Genomic DNA, 23,725 nt, shown 5'->3' with positions numbered 1-23,725 from the left:
AGCATTTCAGATCTATGTCCCTTCTGTCTGCCTTAGTATTATTATGGTCCCAGGAGACCATGACACCTGTCTATGGCTGTAATAATTGACATTATTCATCTCTAGGGCACGGGATTTTGTTTTTAGCCTAATGTATTCTATAATCAAGTGAATGACAGTATATCCCCCTGTTCACCAGTTCTGCACTACTGCACACTCAATGTCACCCGAGTTTGCCTTATGATATATACCATACACACTTAGTAATAGAGATAAACAATCATATACATTAAAGGACTGTTTGGGGACAATGTTCCTCTAATCAAATGTCAACAATCCAGTAGTTGCACTAACAACACAGAAATGCAGGAGGCCCATACTTAGGGATCTATTGAAATAATTGAGTAGTAGTGAAGTTAGCATTCTTCCAGTTCCACAATGTCATCAGTTTTAATCTATATGTTAACCCTACCAGTGCCAATTCCACCCTATACACCCTTGTGTAGTGGTAACAGGAAGCAGTCCATTTGCACAAACAGTTAAAAAGGTGTTGATGGGGCGAGAGCTTGCAGTATATAAAAACCAAACTGCACAAAAAAATATTTGTGGTCTCCTCAGGACCCTGTCATTACCAGTAAGGGTTGTTACAATTACTCTCGCTTATTAATTATTAAGCCTATAGTACAAATTCCGTAAAGACCTCACACTTAAGTGGCACCATTTAATTGGAACTTGAAGACCCGAGGATTAAAAAGGTCTCTCTTTAATTAAAGGCTTGGGCGATATTTACAGGAGGGTTTAAAGAGAAACACAAGAGAGCAGGGAAAAAAAAAACTCCAGATCTGATTCCAAGATGGGGAGTCACTATAATTTTGGTCAGAACCACAAGCATAAAAATGTATCATTTAAAGGAGGGTATTATTCAGCCAAAAAAGCAGCACCGCTGCAGGAAACAAAAAGAGTGTTCATTTGTAAGGAGAGAAAGCTAGGGCTGTGCTTAAGAGCATTTTGTGAGGTTTGAACACAGGGTAATTTTCGTGTAAGGATATTTAAAGTGTTTATACATTCAATTTTCCTAAATAACCCAAATGTACCTGCAAGGGGCACCATTCCTGGACACGTAATAACACTTCTTTGTTAAGAGAGAAAGAAAATAGAGTAAGCTTTATATGCAGTATATATTGTATGAAGGTACAAGGAATCACCGTAGATGATAGATATGTGTCACCAAGGTTCCTGGCCTCGATGGAGTAAGAGCCAGTTTTCTGTGTCAGCAGCAGTTGCTGTTTGACACCTTGCTAGCTAGTATGGCTGGAAATAGCTGATCCGGGACGGCTCTTACTGGGAGTAGTCAAAGTGCTGGGTGGGTGACTACTCCTCACGGTCCAGGCCGGGTTTTGGCAGCACCTGGCTGTCCTTAAATAGGCAGCTGGATTCAGCAGAGATGTCTCTGTTTTAGGGATCTGAGGCTTTGTGCCGTGCTGGAGGGCTGAGAGCTGGGGTAACAGGCCCCCTAAAGCCTGCTGTGGCTGGAGGCATAACTGTCAGCAAGGTGACTTGTGTTATATGAACTTTCCATTGTGTGTGAATTAACACCAAGACTGCAAAGTTACGTGCTGTTTTGTGCAATTGCCTCAAGTGTGAATAAACACTGACGTTTTGAGTTAAGAACTTGTATTTTGCCTCTGTACTGCGCCCACTTACCCTTTCTACCAGAGCGAAACCCCACAATATATATATATATATATATATATATATATATATATGTATAGAGAGAGAGAGAGAGATAGATAGATGGATAGATACATAGATAGATGGATAGATAGATAAACACTATGGGAGAATTGAGGAAATGCTGCTTTTGGCATTCAGAAGTAACATATACATAAATAATCTTTATTTATGTAGCGCCAACATATTTCACAGCTCTTTACAGTTCAGGAGTTCATGTGCAAACATTCATAAATAGCATCAGGCTCAGAATGTCCCACAGGGAAACAGGTGAATCCACCGGTGGGCCCCTGAGCAAGGTGGGCCCCTAGGCCTCCACTCCTTGCTCAAGTAGCACATGATACAGTAGACTGAGGGCAGTATACAGCACCTCAACCAGCCTATGCTGACAGAAAATACTCAGTTCATCATTATAGATGGATTAGGTGCTTGAGATAAATTCTAGGTATAGAAGGCAGACCAGCTAGCATCCTCTTTCCCCAGGGACCTGCCATCTCAAAGTCAGTGCAGGGACACCTATAATCAATCATCTTGTAACGTCATGCTGCTGTCTGTCGCTGTGTGAGCAGGTAAGATTTGTATATAGCTGTAGAGTGGGCCCCCAGAATAAAATTTACTGGTGGGCCCTAGGCACCACAGTTCGACACTGAATAACATAGCAACAGACAAGTCAATAATTACAAGAAGAAGAATCAGGGCCCTGCTCACAAGAGCTTACAATCTATGAGGAGATAGGGATGACACAAAAGATAAAAGTGCTTGCTTTGTACAATGGTCCAGCCATCTTGGAAAAGTAGGAGAGCAGATATAAAGCTGAATGAGCCATCACCAGCTGATATATGAAGTGTTTCTGGGTGCGGTGGAGAATCTGGTGGAGGATACATTTCAGAAAATGGTGATAAATGGGCTACATATGGAGAGGAGTTAGATCACTGGATGTGATAGGCCAACCTAAAAAGATGTGTTTTTAGGAAGCGCCTAAAACTGTGTAAATTGCAATTTAACCTAATTGCTTGGGGTAGGGCGTTCCAGAGAACTGGTGCAGCTTGGGAGAAGTCTTGGAACCAGGAGTAAGAAGTTTGGATTATGGTGGATGTTAGTCGTAAATTAGACTACCTGGCATAGATTTCATTTTCTGGCACATTTACTGTCAGAAATTCATTAAAGGGGTTCTCTGGGAATTAAGAAAATATTTAAATATTGCTTTATTATAAACATATTCCAAAATACCTCTCATTAGTTATAATGGCTCGTTTTGTCTGGGAAGCAATCATTAGGAGAAATAAATCCTTTGTCCTATTAGTGCACACAAAACCTGTCCAAATCAGACAGGAGGACAAGTTACTTCACAACACTGAACTAAAGAGATGCCTCATCCTCCACTCCTACTTGTCAGGGATTATGATCCTGAATACAGATGATAATATCTTCAGATGAATCTCTGTAAGAATGGAGTTCATAAGGAGACTGTGCTATTGGAGACTGCATACAGCTCTGTGTAGCTCAGTGTCCTGAAGTAACTTGTCCTGCTGTGTGATTAGGACAGATTTTGTGTGTACTACTAGGACGGTGGCTATTTTATTTCTCCTACTGATCGCTCCCCAGACAAAAGGAGCCATTATAACTAATGAATGGTATATGGGAATATATTTATAATAAAGTAATATTAAAGTATTTATTCTTGGAGAACCCCTTTAAGAGGTATGTCCCTCTCAACAATTAAAATGTACCACATTTAACTCCATGGCAGTTTTGTAAAAAATTTCCTAATATATATTATTATCTAATACACATTTAGTATACTGTACACTACTATAAAGTGTATTCTGATAGGCCGTGCACTATAGATCTTAGACAGCCAATTCCTATCATTTTGTGCTGACTGACAATGCTTTTTCGGGACACAAACCAGACACACCAGACCAAAGGCACATACAGTATATAGATCTGCCATGTTGGATCTTTTCAGTCATTGTCGAGGACTGTCATTGGAAAGTTATGCCAGATGACAGATGGGCAGGTCACAGATCAGGGCAGAGATTGAGTGGCCATTGTGTTAAACCAGAATGACAATTTTGACAGTTCAGCCGTGAACAAGTAATTCTTTATAGTCAGCTTTAGCTATTTTCTGTATTTTTCAGCAGTTCATATCTGCTACAGTATAATTTGTTCCTCGACTACTTTAGTGTTCAATAATCTGAATACTTTTGTAATTGTACATAACTGAAAATGTAGTATAGCCACTGAATTATTCAATAAAATGTATCTCTAGGTGTCCACCTTAGTAACATCGCTGATGGGGATTCACATGCTGCTTTCCATCCTTCAATTGACACCAGTCAGATCTACTGATAGAGGCTTTTACAGTTACAAGATAGGGCTGTAGAAAGGACACGCCCCCTGAGCTGCAGCAGAAAGGACAGCCCCAGAGCTGCCAGCCTGAAATAAATCTAGAGAAGCAAAAGGAGCAATGATTGGTGAGATCTCTGGATCCATGTGAGGTACAGGGCTGGTTCTAGCTTGGTTAGAAAGAGGTTGCCATGTCCTATATGATGTCTGATTTTCCTTTACATTAATCATGGATAACGCCCTTAAAGTAGTATGGTTGACAGCTCAGCTCCACAACTACAGGCCCTGTTATGCCACATTCCTTTGTTGGGAAATCCCTGCACTGCAAACAGAGTAATACGAGCTGCCACTCAACTAAAAACCATTTACTATACATATTAGAAAAAAACTCGGCTAAGTTTCTCTGCATTACATAAGGAACCCCTCATCTCCCAAGAAGCACATATGCCGATCACTTTGTCATCAAAGTAAAAACTGTTTTGGAAGGTAAAAAAAAAAAAGACATGTATCACCTATCCAAAGGATACATATGGGGTACACACTGCTCAGCTGCTTCCGCCAGCCCCATAAACGCTGAATGGGGCAACAGTGCCCATGTGTGCTCACCGCTCCATTCAGACTTCTTTATTGGTCACTCATTGAGGAGGAATGGAGTCTCGGGATAGTGTTGGTCAAACTTTAGGATAGGTGATAAATGCCCTTTGTGGGGAAACCCTATTAAAGGGGTTTTCCCAGTTCAGACACAGGATATGCCCCCATTGTCTGAAAGGTGCGGGTCCCACCTCTGGGACCCAAAACTACACCGAGAATTAATCCCTGAAAGTTGTGGCGGGCGCACTGCGCATGTGCAGACGCCCTCCATTCATTTCTATTTGGCCTCCGAAAATAGCCAAGCTTTGGCCCGGCTATTTCCGTTGGTCCTATAGAAATGAATGGGAGTAGGTGGCCTCAAAAGTGCAGTGAGCTCCCATTCACTACTATGGGGAGAGCGCTTGGTGGTGGCCGACCACCACCTTCCCAGCTCCACTCTCAGAGTAGGTGCGGGTCCGGCACTCATCAGACAATGGGGGCATATCATAGAGTATTTAATGCATCATATTCAATACATGACAAAGTTCTATTCGATAAAGAAGCAGAAGCCGGCTTAAATGCAATACTCATCTTAGAGGAAATAGCTTTTACCAGAGAGTGCAGATGTAGCAGAGCTGAGCTTGTCTGATGCCACAGAACCAATATATTGCTATCTCCAGAAGGTAATTCTACTACATTACCTTACCTTAGTGATGATGCAGAAGTGACACAGTCCAACAAACAGTGAATGATATATTCAGCATTTCTACAATTACGATGTAATCTGAAATATCTGGAGTTTATATTTGTGACCCCCTTACAGGTAAGACATGCCGAACATATGGCATCATCTATGTGCTCATGTTTCAATGAAACTACTGAAACAGGACGAAATGTCAAATACACAAATGATCTCAAATAAAGCATCACATCAGGTTACAGTTACATGCCGAAGTATGCATCTATCAAAGTAAAGTGGAAAAGCTGTGTTCCTTATGTTCCTGAAAATCCATTTCCATCCCATGAAAGGAACAGGGTATATATGGGATCTATGATCAGAAAATTACTTTTTTTGTTGAACTTTTTGTTTTGCGTGTCACCATCCATAGAAAAATGACATTCTGAAATGCTGCTGTTTTGAGCACTCACAGTCGCTAAACACTCCTGCTGACATCATTTTTCAGATTGTGTTGTGTACGTTGGGGTATGTTCAGTAGTCATCTCATTATCACAAGGAGGAATTACCATACCTCTTTTAGGCTATATGCTTGTGGACTTGGTGCTTCTTTGCCCCCTCCCACCAAAAAAAACACCAGAAAAAAAATGCCGGACTTGATCATCTTTCGTACTGTTTCCTTTGAGGCATTTTTGACCATATAGTGGTTCACATATAATAAGGTGAATGCACCTAGATTTGGGAGATAATTGCACCAAAAGGGGTAGCAACTTGGTGGATCTAGTTCTGAAGACTGTCCCTATGTCCAGTCTGAAAAGGGCCATGGCTTAACAGAAAAGCGTGGGCTTCATGGAAAAGGGGACGTTAATTAAGTCAACCAATAGTTGGTATAGAGATAGACAAAAGTGTCCATCTCTGCACCACATTTATCTTCCAGCCTGAGATTCAAATGGATGGGGTTTGATAAAGTTGGCATAAAGTACGTCAGTGTAGGCTCAAGCAGAAATTGGCTTCAAAAATTTCCCTAATATTAAATTTCACTCTTTATACACATATATTTTTGCTCTGACATTTTTTGCCCACCACTTGCTTTCTTTTCCATACCACATGTGGCTTTTGTGGTGTTTTTAGTGGTGATTAAAAAAAAAAAATGCAAGAAGCATGTATTTTTCTGGCGTTCTTTTCCTCTATAGAGGAAATGGTAAAACACCAGAAAAAAAGCCAAAATTTTCAACATGCTGCATCTTTAAACACACCAGAAGCCACCTATTTAACAAAAATTCCAGTAGAAAAACATGCTTCTGTGTCCTGCGTGTTGTATTCCTCATGGACTTTCAGCTAACATCTGGCGCTGCCGTTTTTACAACCAAATAATGCACCAAGAAGCTCAGGTACAAAAACTGCCAATAAGGGCCCATGCACACGATCGTGACGTTTTTTGCGGTCAGCAAAATAGGACATGTCTCATAGGACATGTCTCATAATTTTTGCGGGGTCACGGAACGGAGCAATGGATGCAGACAGCACACAGAGTGCTGTCCACATCTTTTGCGGACCCATTGAAATGAATGGTTCCTTATACGGACCGCATACGGAATCAAAATACGGTCAGTATACGGAACGCAAAAAACTTTCATGTGCATGAGCCCTAAGACTGAAAAAGTGCAAAAAAACTATTAAAAAGCTATGTGTGAACCTATCCTTAGGCCTCCTGCACACAAACATGTGCACCCCGTGGCCGTGCTGTGGCCTGCAAATTGCAAATTTTTTTGGTGCCATTCAAAAATGGCTAATTTGTGCAGCCTTTTTCATATGTGTTTTAGTGGCATTTTTGTCCAAGTGTGTGGTTTTATAGCTCTTTTTTTATTTGCATTCCTTGTGTTTTTATATAGAAAAGTATGTAGCCCCTGTAATGTCAGTTCCTCTGTAGAACATTGGTTAAAAAAATGTAAAAATAAAGATTTATAAGTAATACATGTCTATAGCTCAATATACTGAAAAGTACTCATTTACCAGCATGTAAGATGTAAACGGATGACAACTACCGCCAAAATAATCTAGTCAAGTACCACGAGCCTCACAAAATCACAGACACTTACATTTTATTTTCAACACTGGAAAAGAGTCACCTATTTTTACAGACAGTCCAGAAATTTCTAGACTGTTGGCAACCCTGGTCTATGGGACAAAAACACCAGAAAACGAGGGAAAAAAACTGCACTCCCACAGCATTCTGTGATTTCATGAAAAAACATCATGGACCCAAATAACGCACCTCAAAGTTTTAGGAAACATCACTACAAAAAGTGCATGTTTGTGCTGTGTTTATTAATTGCCATGAACTTATGTGTAACATCTGGAGCTGTTTTTGTCTTAAAATGCTGGTAAAAAAAAGTACTAAAAATTGCCAAATGTGTAACACCGGCCTTATAAAAAAAAACGGCACAGGATCACACTGCTGACTGTAGTGGTAAGGAGAGCTCCCCTCCTCCTTCCCCTCCCTGCAACGAGCAGCGGATTTTACATTTCTATAATTACCCTGCATTGTCCGTTACCCCCCATTACTAGCTATATACATGTCTATGCCATATTGGAGGCAGGTTATATAATGCATGTAACTGTACTCCTTCCCTTTACATCCCTTTTATTCCATTTCTTCTTCACTCATAATTCCGTCTGGTTGGTTCCATGATAATAACAATAAACACATGCCATGTCATGGTCAGTCGCAGGCCTTTGGCTCTTATAATGCTGCATTTCCTTATTAAGAACTCATGGACAAGACTTGCCTTGCACAACGCACAATACAGTATTTTTCTACTGACTGCGGATCAGTAAAAAAAATCACGGGGACATGCACTACTGTGGTCCAAGCAGGCCCATTAATTAAAGGCCCATGAAAATCACTGACACAGCACGGATGGCATCCGTGTTGTGTCAGTTTTTCACTGAAAACTAATAGGAGATTCTTTGGAAATTGATTTTCAGCTGATCAACTTCCGCAAATTACGGATGACACACAGATGGTACAAAACGGACACACGGACCAGCCACGGATCCTTCACAGACATCTTCACAGATGAAGCATGTACTCTTTTTTTCACGGACATGACACTGACACAGAAATGTGAACGAGGCCTAAGTGTTTGGTCAGTGATTCTATCAGTGATTGTGAGTCAAAACCGTCTCTGGCTCCATTATACCTTAACTTCTGGTTTTGGCTCACAATCACTGATAGAAATAACTGACCAAACACTGACTGTGAGAACGCATTCTAAGGCCTCATGCTCACGAGAGTTCCGTTTTTTGCGGTCCGCAAGCCACGGATCCGCAAAAAACGGAAGCCGCCTGTGTGCCCATTGTAGAAATGTAGAAATGCCTATTCTTTTACGCAAAACGGACAAGAATAGGACATGTTCTATTTTTTTTGCAGGGCCACGGAACGGAGAAACGGATGCGGACAGTACACGGATGCAGATGGCGGCTCGGATGCAGACCCAAACAACGTGAGGCCTAAGGGTTCATGCACACGACCGTTGGACGTTTGCGCTCTGCAAATTGCAGATCCGTAAAACACGTATATACTCGTCGCGTACATTACGCATTTTGTGGAATGGACTGGCCGGCCCCTAATAGAACAGTCCTATCCTTGTCTGTAAAATGGACAAGAAAAAGACATGTTCTATTTTTTTGCAGGATGCAGACAGCACATCTGTCAAAGTGAATGGGTCCGCATCCAACCCCCCAAAAATCGCATACGGACCAAAAATCCGTTTGTGTGCATAAGCCCTAAGTCAGGGATTTTTTTAGGCTCTTTTTGGCCAGGAACACAATACCTGGTGCCAGCATTGTGCTGATATTACCACAGTTAGGATGGTGGCATTTCCATAGACTCCATCTGCTCGGATCTGAAGTATGAAACACTTTCAATAATTACGGCTATTATAATTATATGCCACCAACTTAAATGCTAAGCGCTGTACTTTTAACTTTATTTCAATCCCTGTGCATGCTGCCAACCAGCTCTATGCTATGAAATTGCTAGTTGCCTTTGGCACTGCCTGGCATGAATGAGCCATTTTGTACTATACAGGTAGACGTAGATCTTGATGAGTTATAAAATGCAGCATTGTAGGCAAATGTGACATCATAATAGGGCGGTGAACTTGGAAAGCTTCTACATATTTTCCAACCAAAGTGCTGATTTTTTTTTATAAATAATTAGCAATTTATAGTGTGTTCATAGACACGCACTGGGTCATTAGCAATTTCCATTCAGTACCCAGCAAGGCAAAAACATATGACTTTGTGCCAGCTCTTCCATATGTAGCATATAAATCCTTATACTATACCATCTTATTGCAGTACAAAAATGTGATTGCCATCCTCCTTAAAGTAATCATTTTCAATTGAAAAATGACTGCCAAATCAGACAAGTCCTCCTTCCTTCCCAGGTGTTATTGACACAGGGGCAGGATATGGAAGGATAGTGGCATTTCCGTGTCAAGCTGCACGTGGCCCAGTTTCATGCCGACCATACTACATATTTTGTAGTGTGTTGAATATACGGACCTAGATTGGCAGTTAGCACTAATGCATTTCTGGAAATGGGGGGGGTTATTTTAATTGAGAAATTGATGAATTCTTGATAGGACCAGATATAGACAAGAGAGGTCAATGTGAGACACACGCTGTGTGTTTAAGCATTACTTCCCGTTCTGACCTCTGCTCCTCAGACAAGAGCGCACGGCATTATGATGATTTATAATGCTGTGTGTGTCTGTCCAACCTTACATCTCCTGCATTATACTGATGGAATTATGTCAGTACAGTTCAATAGAGACACACAGCATTATAATTCATTGTAATGCCTTGCAGTCTTATGAAAGGAGCAGAGGTCAGAATGGGAAATCACGCTCCCATGCACTGGGCACGCTTGTCTGAAATTAGCCTAAGGCTAGTTTCACACTATCAGTAAGGGCTCATGCACACAAACGTATTTTCTTTCCATGTCCGTTCCCTTTTTTTTTTGCGGACCGTATGCGGAACCATTCATTTTAATGGGTCCACAAAAAACTGAAGTTACTATGTGTGTATTTCATTTCCGTATGTCCGTATTTCCGTTCCGCCGAAAAATAGAACATGTCCTATTATTGTTTGCATTATGGACAAGGATAGTGCTGTTCTATTAGGAGCCAGCTGTTCTGCTCCGCAAAATGCGGAATGCACAAGGACGTCATCCGTATTTTTTGTGGATTCGATTTTTGTGGACAGCAAAATACATACTGTCGTGTGCATGGGCCCTAGAGGTGTTCTGGCAGAGGTATTTGCCCGACCGATTCTTGGCATATTTGCCGGGTTGTGTCGGATCCCCTCCGGTCCCCATTATAGTTAATGGGTACAGTGGGCATTCAGGTTGCATCTGGAAATGCCGGATCCAGAAAACTTCAGCAGGCTGTTAGCTGCCAGAATCTCTTTACCGCTAGTGTGAAACTAACAGAAGAAAAGGAAAAAGGAAATGAAAAGGATGTTTGATATTACGGCTCTAGTAGTTACTATTTAGGTCAAAAAGATATACATCTAGAATGGACCACCTTAGGGAAAATGGGGAAATTTTTTTTTTTTCAGTTACATTTTTATTGTTTTTATTAGGATATGTTTGCATGCAGCAGAATTCTTGCATCATTTCAGAAACTTTGATACTTGTGAATGGGGCTATATCTGCATGAAAATCTGTCATTTAAATTGGGCAGTTACAGAAATGTCTGTAGCAAATCTGCCACATATGAGGGTATGTCCATACAAGAGTCTCTTGTGGATTTCACTGCAAATTCCACGGCAATTCTGTGGCACTGTAAATAGATTGTCACTGATTTTATAACTGATTTGTCTCGACTAGAGAAGAGCGAATCGAATCCTACGAAATGGAATTCGATCTGAATTTCATGATAAATTAAATTTGCCTTGAAGCCGAATTTCCTCGTGCTTCGTGTTAGCAAATCAATTTACCCTGAAATAGTGTAAAAAACAGAAAAAAACATACTTACCTCCTCCATTTGCTCACGACGGGCCGCCAGCTGCCATCTTGATTGAAGATCTCGGGCAAAATCCCGTGGGCAGTGACGTATGAGATTTTGCGCCAGATCTTCTAGCAAGATGGCGGCTGCAGGCCTTAAGTTTGATTTAATAGTTTTTTTAATGTTCATTTTACACAGTTTTTTCTCTCAGATGCCACGATCATGTATGAATGCGGCATCTGAGGGCAAGGGCGTAGCTATAGGGGGTGCAGAGGTAGCAGTCGCTACCGGGCCCAGGAGCCTGAGGGGGCCCCAAAGACCCTTGTGCAACATAAGAAGACACCGGTATTATATAAAGCACATGCTGGTCAAGTTACACCTCTGGCTGGAGGAAATGGGTTAGGTAAAGAATTTGGCATGGGGAGGATGCCGTTTCAATTTTTGCCTCAGGCAGCAGGAAGGCTATGTGCTTCCCTGCCCCCGGCCACAAAGCACCGAGGGAAGGGGGCCCCAGGATGAACTCTTGCACCAGGGCCAGTGACCTTTTAGCCTTTTAGCTACGCCCCTGTCTGAGGGGTACAATGATCGGGGGGGGGGGGGGCGCTATCGCAGCTCCCTGTCATTGCACCCGCTACTTACAAAATAATGCGCTTCGTGACTAAGTAATTCGTCACAAAGCAAATTTTTTTCTAAAATTTGCCGAATCAGATTAATCAAACTTTTAAAAAATTCGCTCATCTCTAGTCTCGACGTTTGCTTTATGCACAGTAAAGATTTGCAGAAAGAACTGACAATAAGGTCAATTTTTGGTGGGTGAGAATTCAAATTTCATCCTCTTTGCTGCCACAGTAATACAGTAATCCAGATTTTCAGACTACCATTATTTGGTCAGTATTTTGCATCAGTATTTGTAAGCCAAAACCAGGCATGAGTCTTTCCATTATACTTTCCTCTGTAGTTTCATCTACTGTATTTGGATTACAAATACTGATGAAAAATACTGACCGTATACTGACTGTGCGAAAGCGGCCGTAGGGTAAATGTACATGAAGTGTATATGCTGCCGATTTTCTGTCTAAATTTGCATAGGTAAAGTCTGCAGTGAATTACAGAACCAGGCAATTTAAAAAAAAATTCATCCCCACATTGTGTAAATTTTCCACACGACAAATGAATTGAAGAGCAGATTTAGAAATTTGCAGTATGTCAGTTTGCATATGTTGTAGATTGGATTAGTTGTGGATTTTCCTCATTGACTTTGATGGAGAAGTCAAAATCTGCAATAAAATCTGCAAGCGACACCATTGCTGTGGATTACCAGTGGGCAGCAATAAAATCTGCATTGCAAATTAATTGTTTTTTTTAAATATGTTTTGCATAATCCGCTGGAAAATCCTCACCAAATCTATCTGTTTAAAATTTTCCCTAAGGGTATGTTCACAAAACAGATTTCCGGTGTAGATTTTGGCGTGGATTCTGCAACGAAAATCCATGACAAAAATGCATACAGACCATTCATTTCAAAGGAGAATACGCATGCTAATTTTGATTGCATTTTTTTTTTCTGCTTATGATTTTTTAAACTTCACCACGGAAAAAAGGAAGTGTCCTTTCCATTCTTGACCTGGATTCTGCACAGAATCCACTTCCAGAAATCCCATTGAAAATGGATTCGGCATCAAAAAGCACACGAAAAACACTTCAGTAAAATAATGCATCCAAAAAAAAAAATGATGCAGATTCCAAATCAGTTTGTTTTCTTTAAGTGCAGAAAATACTCTAAAAACAGAAGCTTAAAAGAGGTCCTAAAGGGTTAACTCACTGGATTGCTCCCAATACCCCCAACGACTATGCAATACCATAGAAAAGGAAGAGTGAATTTTTAGTAAAGGTGGGCATAAACATTCAATAGATCCGGCCATACGATCATTTGGGTGATGGTTATCTCTCAAGACTGTCTCCTGGCTCCCCCATACACATACATGTTTGGCTCGGCCGAATGTGTAAGTGCAGCCTATGGGGACAGCGGAGAGATATCCGTCCAGACACCGAAAAAAGGGAAAAAAATGTCTGCAACTGAAAACCTTTCCATACATCTAAGGCCGTTGTTCTGGTCTGCATCCGAGCCGCAGTTTGGGTCCTCATTCGTTGCTCAGTTATGTAGCCCCGCGAAAAAAATATAACATGTCCTATTCTTGTTCGTTTTGTGGTCAAGAATAGCCATTTCTACAATGGGCCGCCTGTTCCGGCGCCTTCTGTGTTTTGCGGATCCGCAATTTGCGGACCGCAGAAAACGGAACGGTCGTGTGCATGAGGCCTAAATGTGATCACTTTAATGGCAAGCATATAAATTTCTGAAATCCCCATTCATGTCAATGGGACAGTCACAGAAATTTCGGCAAGGAAAGTGGTACTGAATAGTCTGCACCTACACATACATTTCTAGGTGAAGTTTGAGCTGCCACGGTATGGGCGAATATACGTTCATTCTATTATAATGTGCATGTGACAAGACGCATGGGCATATAGCATAATGGGCAATCAATAGATATGACCTATTTAAGACGATACGTTGCCCTAAAGGATACAACATCTTGAGGTTAGAAAATTAATTGACAGCTGAATGTACAGACTATTCTGACAGCTATCAGTTAAACGTCTTCCATAAGAGAATGACAGGCAAAATATGACTCCTAATACACACTCAAGTAACAGCATAAGTTTTATGTTCTTTTCCCATTATCCTGAAGCGATGGATAAATCTATCCTAACCCTCCTCATGTGATGTATAATGTACAGTGTCAGAGACCACAAAGCAGTGAAGCAAATTAAAAGATGCCTGTTAAATTAGTCTTTGCAAGCAAAGAAGCCATTTTGATGATAATGTCCTCATGCTCTGATATGAAAGTGCAATACATGGATAAAACCTATTTATAAAATGGCTTGGGTAAATGGGATCGGGATAAATAGGGGGGTATAATTGACTAATAAACATTCAGGGGACTATCGAACTACGGAACAGTTCCAAAACCGATCTTAAAATTCTTGCTGCGTTTGGAAAAGCTTTTAATACTAAGATATGTTAAAAAAACAGACAAGAGGCAATCTAAAAGGGGAAGCATACCAACCAACAGGAGTAGATTTGTTGGTAGATAGTAGTCTGCATCAGAAAAGCCCTGGTAATATCCTGTAAATAGATATGATGACATAGTAGTGGAACAGACACAAAATTCCTTAGTGTGTCCCCCCCCCCCCCCCCCCCAGAAACCTCAGTTACCCATTGGGCATCTGGACCCCTCTGTTCAATTTTCTGTGGGCCACCCATAATCTGTTGGTTGCATCAACATGATTCAGGCTCTCCACAGATTTAAGGGCCATCAAGTTAACATTCTGGGATATCATGTGATACGTTGTTGCGTAGTCTATCTTGACATCAGAATGTATTATCCATGTTTTTTTTAAAAGCTAATACCCTTGAATCATGATGTTATGAACAATGTCAGCTACAGTGTCCTTAAAATTGCGGCAGCCCCAGTGCCCCATAAAAGTGTAAGTCAGAATGGCCCTTCTAAAAAGTATTTTCAAGAAGTTTACAAAAATCGGCCTTATGGTAGGAAATATGTTAAAATAAAAAAAAATCAACCAATATTTACTTGTCTAATCCCCACCACTCTAGAACCAATGCTCTGATGGTCCCTGATGGTCTCTACTTACTTATTCTACAGTGATTACATCACATAGATCCATGTGACCATTGTAGTCTGACCTCAGCGGTATTGTGCCGCCATAAACAGTCACATGGATGTTGGGTATGTCAGAGGTGCAACAAACTAGGCAAAGACTAATGAACCACTGGTTCTTTTGACACTTGAGCACCAATGAATTTAATAGATGAGTATTGGTTATTTTTTTTTTCCTAGTATTTCATACTATTAAGCTAGTATTAAGCTACTTTAAACTCATGAAAATCCCCTTTACATGGTCACTGTCATTTCAAACAACTTTACATAAATCAATAGTACAGAAAAACATAAGAAACTTTGTAATATACTGTATCTTATCAAAAAATGGCATGCTCAACCTGCGACCTCTAGCTGTTGCAAAACTACAACTCCCATCATTCGCTGACAGCCTACAGCTATCATCCTACAGAAGGGCATTGTGGGAATTGTAGTTTTACAACAGCTGGAGGGCCGCAGGTTGAGCATCCCTGCTCTAGGGTTATCAGCTGCCCTCCCCACCACTATTCTTTTCTAAACTAACTTTCTGTCTGAAAGTCCACCTTGTTAAAACCTTTAGACAGGCTGCCTGCTCATGGAAGGATCAGAAAACATTATACCATAGAAGTTATGGAAAGGGTAGAGGAGGAAGAAGGAAGTAATTAGAGAAATAAGTAGAGCGAAACAAACATGATTCAGCAGCTAATAATAAGTGTTATGTCTTACTCCAAGTGCTTTATTCATATCTATACTGCTCAGTACTTCTCTATAATTTCCTAAATGGTGCTTCCAGGTATTTTTGAGTGATTTAGAGAGAGCTAGGAACCAGAATATGTTGTCTCACTTTGTACTCTATGAGCAGACATCATTACAGCTCCACCCAACAGTTCGACTTAGTATTATACATTTAGCCTTCACAGGGGAAACTGCTAAAAATGGCAGATACAAGTCATATAATGGCCAGACATATTGTTTATGTATATAGACATGGCAGCTTATTCTTAAAAGTCATCTGAAATGCAAGTTAAGAGCCATCTTCAGTGCCCCTTCTCTTACATGTGACTGTTAGATGAGTGGCTGGTAGACTGAACACAGCCACAGTGTAAATGTCACATTATTAGGACTTCTACCCGCGTCACTGTGACTGCTATGTGGAATTTGTTTCAGGTTAGTTCACCATAACCTTCTAAGGCTCATAGTACAGAAGACATTTTTCTGGATAGAATTAAGCTCTTGAATAACCATAAACAGACAAATTTTCCCTGCAGAAAGGGCTTCTTAACAAAGGCCTCTTGCTTTCCTTCTTACAGGGTGATGTAAAATCTTGCACACAAACACAAGAAAATGTAGGGAACATGACTAAAAGCAGTAGACAGATACATATGTAAACCCCGCTCTGACCAATATATACCTCACATAAGGCTAAATATTATTCACATTTATACCAATAGTGAGCTGAACACTTCATGTCCTGCACTATACTTCATGTAATATATGCATAACTATACAGTGGTGACCAGCGTGAACAGTCATCCTTGTCTGCTATCTATTCAGTCCTGGATACATGACAAATATATTCCAGATGAGCTTTATGACTGAATTACATAAAGATATAGCAATGCTATTCTCCAAGCTGAGAAATTTGGAAGAGTAAGGGCTCGTTCACATGGTGTTTTAGCACACAGATTTCCATACAGATTCTCTTCTGAAATCCAAGGGAGCTTGGCAGATTTTTCCAGTGCAGATTTAACCATGCCAGGTGTCCGCACACTAGTTAACCCCACTGAATGGGGCTAAAGACACTGGTGGCATGCAAAATAAAAAACCATGGCTGAAACCTGAGGGTCAGCCACAGGATTCTGCTGAGGTTCCACTGCAGATTTTTCTGGTGGAAAGATCCAACGTGTGAACACACCCTAAGAGATCTATAACACTAATAATGTCTCCCTGGTACATTTATACCACAAGCACAAGTTATTTATCTAAGGCCTCATTCAGGTGGCCATGTATTTCATCTGTGTGTTATCCATGTGCACAAAAGATCGCGCAGAGACCCACAGAAGTCAATGGAGCAATTCACTCAGACGCTGCATGCGAAGAAACTGAAGGTATGCACTACGTTAGTCTAAAAAAAAAAGGTTTGGTACAGTGTTAGCCAGTAATGAGACGTTTTGACGCTCTCTAAAAGAGAAACAATATAAGATGTTGTAATTTAATACATTTTAATGGCCAACTAAAATAAATGATGTTATAAGGGAAGACTCTGAGGTCCCTTCTTCAAGCCAGAAATGAAAAAAATCTCTAAAGAAAGATGGAGTATCAAAACTACTTTAGTCTGTTTCTCATGGAAGATGGACCTAGAGTCCACTGGAGACAAATGTCCTACTCTGACATGGACTTCACTGTATATTAAAGATCTGCCATTAGATTTTTATTATAGTTGTCTGAATCCCACCGTAGGGGCATTAGAGGATCTGTATGAATCGGACAAGAATAAAATTGTGGTAAATGCTTGACTAAACTCTATATACTGAGATATTCTGTTCTAGAACATGGAGACTGTAGTCTGTGCATGGAATCTGTAGGCTCTGTGCCCAGGGCTGTGTCATGTACACGAATCCTTAGTCTGAGCAATGTCAACAATCATTGGATTAAATCATCATTTTTAGTACAATATAGTAATTATATTTCATGTGTGATCCAGGTATGATCAGCTAGTTTTAAAGGGATTGTCTCATATCAGCAAATGACATTTATCATGTAGAGAAAGTTAATACAAGACACTTACTAATGCATTGTGATTATCCATATTGCTTCCTTTTCTGGCTGGACTCATTTTTCCATAACATTATACACTGCTCGTTTCCATGGTTACAACCACCCTGCAATCCAGCAGCGGTGGCCGTGCTTGCACACTATAGGAAAAAGCGCCGGCCTATGTTAGCCCCCATGGTCCTGGCCACCAGAGAGGACAGTGCTTTTTTTTGATAGTGTACAAACACGGCCACCAATGCTGGATTGCAGGGTGATCGTAAACATGGAAACAAGCGGTATATAATGTGATGAAAAAATTAGCCTAGCCAGCAAAGGAAGCAATATGAATAATAACAATACATTAGTAAAGCTCTTGTGTTAAATTTGTCTAAATGATAAATGCCACTTGCTGAATTGAGACAACCCCTTTAAGTATCTATTACAGTTTCTCCCCATTTTCACCAAGATGGTGTATCATGTGTCCAAGATCTATATACCTCAAAATAGCACTGTTCATGTGCAAGAGACTTGCATTGCCTGGAGTCTGTTTGTGTAGATAATGACTGGGCCTCACATTATATGCTATCACATTCTCCTGTGTACCACCCTTGGGAATATTTGCAGTAGCCACATGTCTGTGATGCAGTAGTCGTTAGAATTATTAGGGTGCTGTGTTACATTGTTTTTTTATTGAGAGAGAGAGAGAGAAGAAGCACCTTCGATTTGGGTAGAATCTATTTTGGTCAGAATCAAAACCTTTTGTAAAATATTTTTGATATGTAGAATGTAACCTCTAGTTGCTCACCAGTAAATTCTTAATATATCATTTTGAAATTCCTATCCAAATTTAGCAATTCACATAACACTGTATATCTGCAAACATGACAAACTGGATTCTTAAGAGATGTACATGATACAACATTATCATGTGGGAGACTCTGCATATAAGCTGAGTATTGAAAGAACGGCATTTATGCTCTTACTAATTGACATGGACTGATTAAGGCAGGAATGTCAAACTGAAATAACACAGAGGCCAAAACAGTATGAAATGAAATCATGAATAACTTTGTTTGATCCATTATTTCTGTACATTGCAAAGTTACTGTTATACAGAGAATAAGCATCTGACGGGTCAACACTGCTCGGGCTCCAGATGCCAGCTTACCTATAAAACATTAAAAAGGTTTTATTTTCAGTTGACTAGAAAATAGATTTAAAAAAACGGACAGTCCAAGCAAATTCTGACGAGTGCAGCAACTTTCAGAATTTAAGTATCCCAAAAAATGAAGAAGGAATCGATTAATTAGAGTCTAAAATATTCAGTGCACAAAGAGCTTGTGTGTTTGCCCTGAATCCCTGGCTTTTTTCTGACCCTAGGGATAAGAGCTTGACTAATTCTCTGACAGTAAACCTCTATCTAATCTGTGGAAATATCTACATTATTAAATTATGTCCTATATCAGATATACACAGTCAAGTCATATTATTATGACCACCAGCCAATATCCAGAGTAACCGCCGGGTGAAGCATGGACAGCAGCTAGATGGGCTAGGAGTGAAAGAATAAGACTGCATGGAGGAGAATCCATACAGCAAACACGATTATCGAGTTGGTCCCACAGATGCTAAATTGGGTTCAAGTCTGAGATATTAGGAAGCGAGGGTAGTACTTGGAAGTCTTGGTCATGCTCTTCCAACCAATGTTGGGCATTTTTAGCTGTGTGACATTTCGCCTCATCTTTCTGGAAGATCCCATCCGCCCCAGGGAAGATAATCAGCATGTATGGATGTACATGATCTATAAGGATGGATTCATACCTAAATTGTCTGAAAGTGCCTTCTACAAGGATGGTCCAGAGAAAACCACAAAAATATTCCCCAGACTATAACTCTGCCACCACAGCTTGTGTTCTTCCAATAATAGTTGCAGGGTGTTTGTTCTCTGATGTTTCGCACACCAACATCCATTAATTCGATGAAGCAGAAAATGTGAGTCATCTGAGAAGGCAACCCTTTGCCAATCAGTGGAGGTCCAATTTCAATACTGATGCCAAAATTGAAGCCTTTTTTTGCCGATTGCAACTTCGTTAGCAGAGGTGTATTGACCATCCAACTGCTTTGGTGCCCCATATGCAGTAGGGTTCACTTAGCTGTAGTTTTACACACATATATAGTAGCTTCCTGGTTCATTTTGATGATGAGCTGCTTCAATGTAGTGTGTTGCTCAGCCCTCATGCAAGGACAAGAGGACTAGGGAAAGCCACAGATGGCACATTGAGGATAGTCCCTCTTTCAAATGCCACAAATTCATAGGGCTAGCACTGCACTGGTCTTTTTAATGTGAAGAAGGATGCACTTGAACCTTTGTGAATTTGTACAATTAGTAACAATTTTGCAGTACGAGGACTACATCAGTTATGATTTTTTTTTTAACACATCATGGTCATGAAGAGTAATTCACCAAAGCTGTTTTCTCTGTGTGGCATATACATGAAAAAACACAGAGGTTGCCACTGGTGGCCACAAAAATATCCAATCTGAAATGGTATTTGAAAATAGTTTAACCCAAAATTGAATTAGATGCTTTGCAAGATCTCGAGAAAGCCATAAACTGAAATCTAACTAATCTAACTGGAACCTATAAATTCATGTACGGTGGTTTGTCTGGCTTTGGTTGGAAGCCATATCTTAATTTTGAGTAACAATGACTGCCACAAGGATATGCAACCTGTGCCTGTCCCCTTCTCTAATGTGCTGCTCATTGTAATGATGGTTTTTTATAAAGACTTTAATTAGAGCTTGATACAGTCTGTTTCCCTGCATATTTTCTCTCCCAGAATACCAAACACCAACCATAAAACTCTGCCTCCAAGGGCTGCAACATAAAGATGTTATTCCAATATTAGATTAAACAGCAAAGCAATGAGAAGTCCAACCATAAATACAATTAGATTTATATTCATGTGTAATTGAAGAGGACAAAGGCCCCATTGGAAGTGTGGTGTGTGACTCACTCTTATTTGGAGCTGCTAACCATGTTCATATGACACAATCCAAAGGAAAATATTACCTTGCACAATAATAAACTGCTTTATAGCTCCGTGCTGCCCAGCTATGGAAGTCTAACTGGGCACTGGGCACATGAAAAACTATTAAGACGGTCATCTTAATAGATTGAAGAACGTGACACTTACAAAAGTATGCATTATTCTGCATAATGTTATTTACTGCCAGCATGGAAATAATCATAAAAGATGGAAAGATAATCTCCCACAGCAGATACACTGTTACAGAAATCAACTGGGGATGTGGCCATGTCTTAAGATATTTAAAGTACACAATGAGAGAAGACCTAGGGGCACTTCTTGAGAATGAAACTGAGAATGGGAAAAAGTTATTTGAATTCTCGTAAAGAGAGTTCACAGGAAGCCATTTTAAGGATGCAAACCTTGAAGTTGTGGTGCCTTTTCCTATTGCTTGCACCTCTGCACATTTACTTAGTATAGGTCTAATTACATTTTTGTCATTTTATAGAACTAATGATAAATGTTAGATCAGAGAGGGTTCAACCACGGGGATCTATCCCATGGATATGTGATGAGTGTCAAGGCCCATTTTACATGGTCTGATCATTTAAATAGGCGGGGGGGCATAAGCCACCCTAGACATCTCTGGATGTCTCAGATGGATTCTTAGGGTTCAGTTGTAAAAATAAAGTACCCATTTAACATATACATCTGGGCTCTGCAGTATGGAAAAGTGTACTACACTTTTGCATCTTTTTTGCCAGTGTATATGTCAAACATGGGACAAAACGTGATGTGAACACAGATAAGGGGATCTGCCGGTCCCAGCCAACATTAACGTAATATGTATAACCATCTTAAGTCTGTGAATGTTGTATGGTTACATGACATCTGTGTCGGGTTGTTAATCAGACATCAAGAATTGGCTAATGGTCATGTAATTGTCTGTGGCAAGCAAATGGGGACGTATAAATTCGGCATCATTGACAGTTACAATAATTACTGGCGCCTACTGTTATGGCAGCTTCTACAGTTTACTTACAGGTATTACGGTGGTAAGATGCCTATATATTATTTGTCAGGGTTCTGGGAAAGCTGGGTGACAATTTGTGTGCTTTAATGGCTCAAATTATACAAGGAAGTGGCTGTACAGAATTCCTAAGAACATGATAGATGAGGACAACTGAAAGATTTATATTTATAGGTAAATCTACCCTAGGCTGAAATGCTATTTTTATGTGTACTAACCAGTTTTACAGCATAAAATAGTAATCATCACTGACGGTCATGCCCCTTGCAAAGAGAAAAGTAATCTTACCATCCAGAAGTTTGGAAATAAAAACAACTTCATTATCTATCATACCTTGTGCTTGAGCCGCAGATGAGTGAGAATATCCTAAGGCTAGAAGAGCTGTCTCTACCAATTGATTGAAGAGGACATCTCTCCGAACCAGTACAAACTCAGCATGTTCTTCCCGGCTGTCCATTTGCTCCACAACACAAAAAACAGGCAGCATAAGTCCTGAGAAGAGAAGTGGAGACATAAAGTAAGGTCATTTGATAAATAGACCTACAGGCACTAAAGCTATCTATACACATTAGATACATATATATAGTCCGAGCCCCCTAATTTCAGCAGGACCAGATGACCATACAATGTGTATGGAGCCTTCCTGATTCTCCTCTGATGGCAGATGTTGGGGAGATAAAGATTGGGCATTTGGATGGACTATATCCTTTTGTTTTCGAGGAGATAAACTGCCACCAGAGTTGTTTGGAGGGGACAGAGGTTTCTGGCAGCATCTTTCTCCCCTCCCCCTATTCAGAATACAGCTGAGTCCAGAGCTGAGGAGAAATAGCTGTTGACTGAACAAGTCAATCTAAGGCTTATTATATAGGAGAGTGTAGTCCAGGAAAAACTGTCCATGTAATGTAAACATTTTCTGGACCAACCATTGTTCAGCTAACGAACTTACTGCATTATAGTAATTTATGATGCTGTGGTTCCTGCCCGACTGAGGATCTACTGTGCTGTACTCACAACATCATTTGAGGCTAGAGCTGGAACTCACAGCAACATAAATCACTGTGATGCAGTTCGGATCAGTGGAGTCATAGTCAGTCCAGGAAATTATCTCATGGACTTCTTTTCTGGACCACACTCGCTCATGTGAAATTAGCCTTAGATGTATGGCCAACTTTAGACACCTACAGACAAAAGCCAAGTATATATGGACGCTTTTACATTAGCAATTATTTCATACAAAATGCAGTTACCCATTGCAACCATCTTATTTTCTAAAAATTTATATCCGCTACAGTATAAGGAGAATGGAGGAAGCGAGAAGTAGGCAGAGATGACAGACACCTAGGGTATTACTGAAGAATTAAGGTTCCTTGAGCGCCGATCAGGATTTCCCTAGAACATACAGTAGCAACAACCATTCTAGGCTTCTTTGAGGCAGAAATATATTTAGAGATCCTCACTGGGGTTTTTCAGGTGTTCCTGATAATAAGATTGGGAAACACTGCTGTAGGGTCCAATGATTGCTGCTCTATAGTGCGTTTGTATGGCAGGAATGGACTTCCACTGTGTGACAGGGCCCAGGCAAGTGATAGAACCAGAAGACAAGGTGCGTGGAATGGTGGACACTATTATAGATAAGATTGTGGAGGTGATGTGAATGGTGGGAAATTTGGAGAAAGTATTATACAGTAAACAGAGCAAGGATTGTAGGGCTAGGTGGTGCAGTAAGACAACAGAAAACCTTTAAATTGTTGATTCCATCAGATGTCTATCAAGCTGAACTTCAGAGGCCCATTGTTGGGGAGCGCTGCTTGAAACCACCCATGATAAGGAGGCATGACTTTCCCTGTGCCTCATTTGTGTTCCATGATATG

At 40.4% G+C, this 23,725-nt stretch overlaps 1 protein-coding gene across 2 annotated transcripts in view; it reads right to left on the bottom strand.

The window, feature by feature from the left end:
- The window catches only part of SATB2 (SATB homeobox 2), a 200,700-nt gene that overhangs the window by 133,700 nt on the left and 43,275 nt on the right, over positions 1-23,725 (bottom strand). For both annotated transcript variants that reach the window (XM_044304314.1, XM_044304316.1), the window contains exon 3: positions 22,188-22,346. In XM_044304314.1, the coding sequence (XP_044160249.1) occupies positions 22,188-22,346 (159 nt within the window). The remainder of the gene's footprint in view (positions 1-22,187; positions 22,347-23,725) is intronic.

This window comes from Bufo gargarizans, chromosome 8 (assembly GCF_014858855.1).
Source record: "Bufo gargarizans isolate SCDJY-AF-19 chromosome 8, ASM1485885v1, whole genome shotgun sequence".
NCBI classification, from domain to species: domain Eukaryota; kingdom Metazoa; phylum Chordata; class Amphibia; order Anura; family Bufonidae; genus Bufo; species Bufo gargarizans.
The sequence above is the reverse complement of the archived record's forward strand: the minus strand, read 5'-3'. Positions and strand labels throughout refer to the sequence as shown.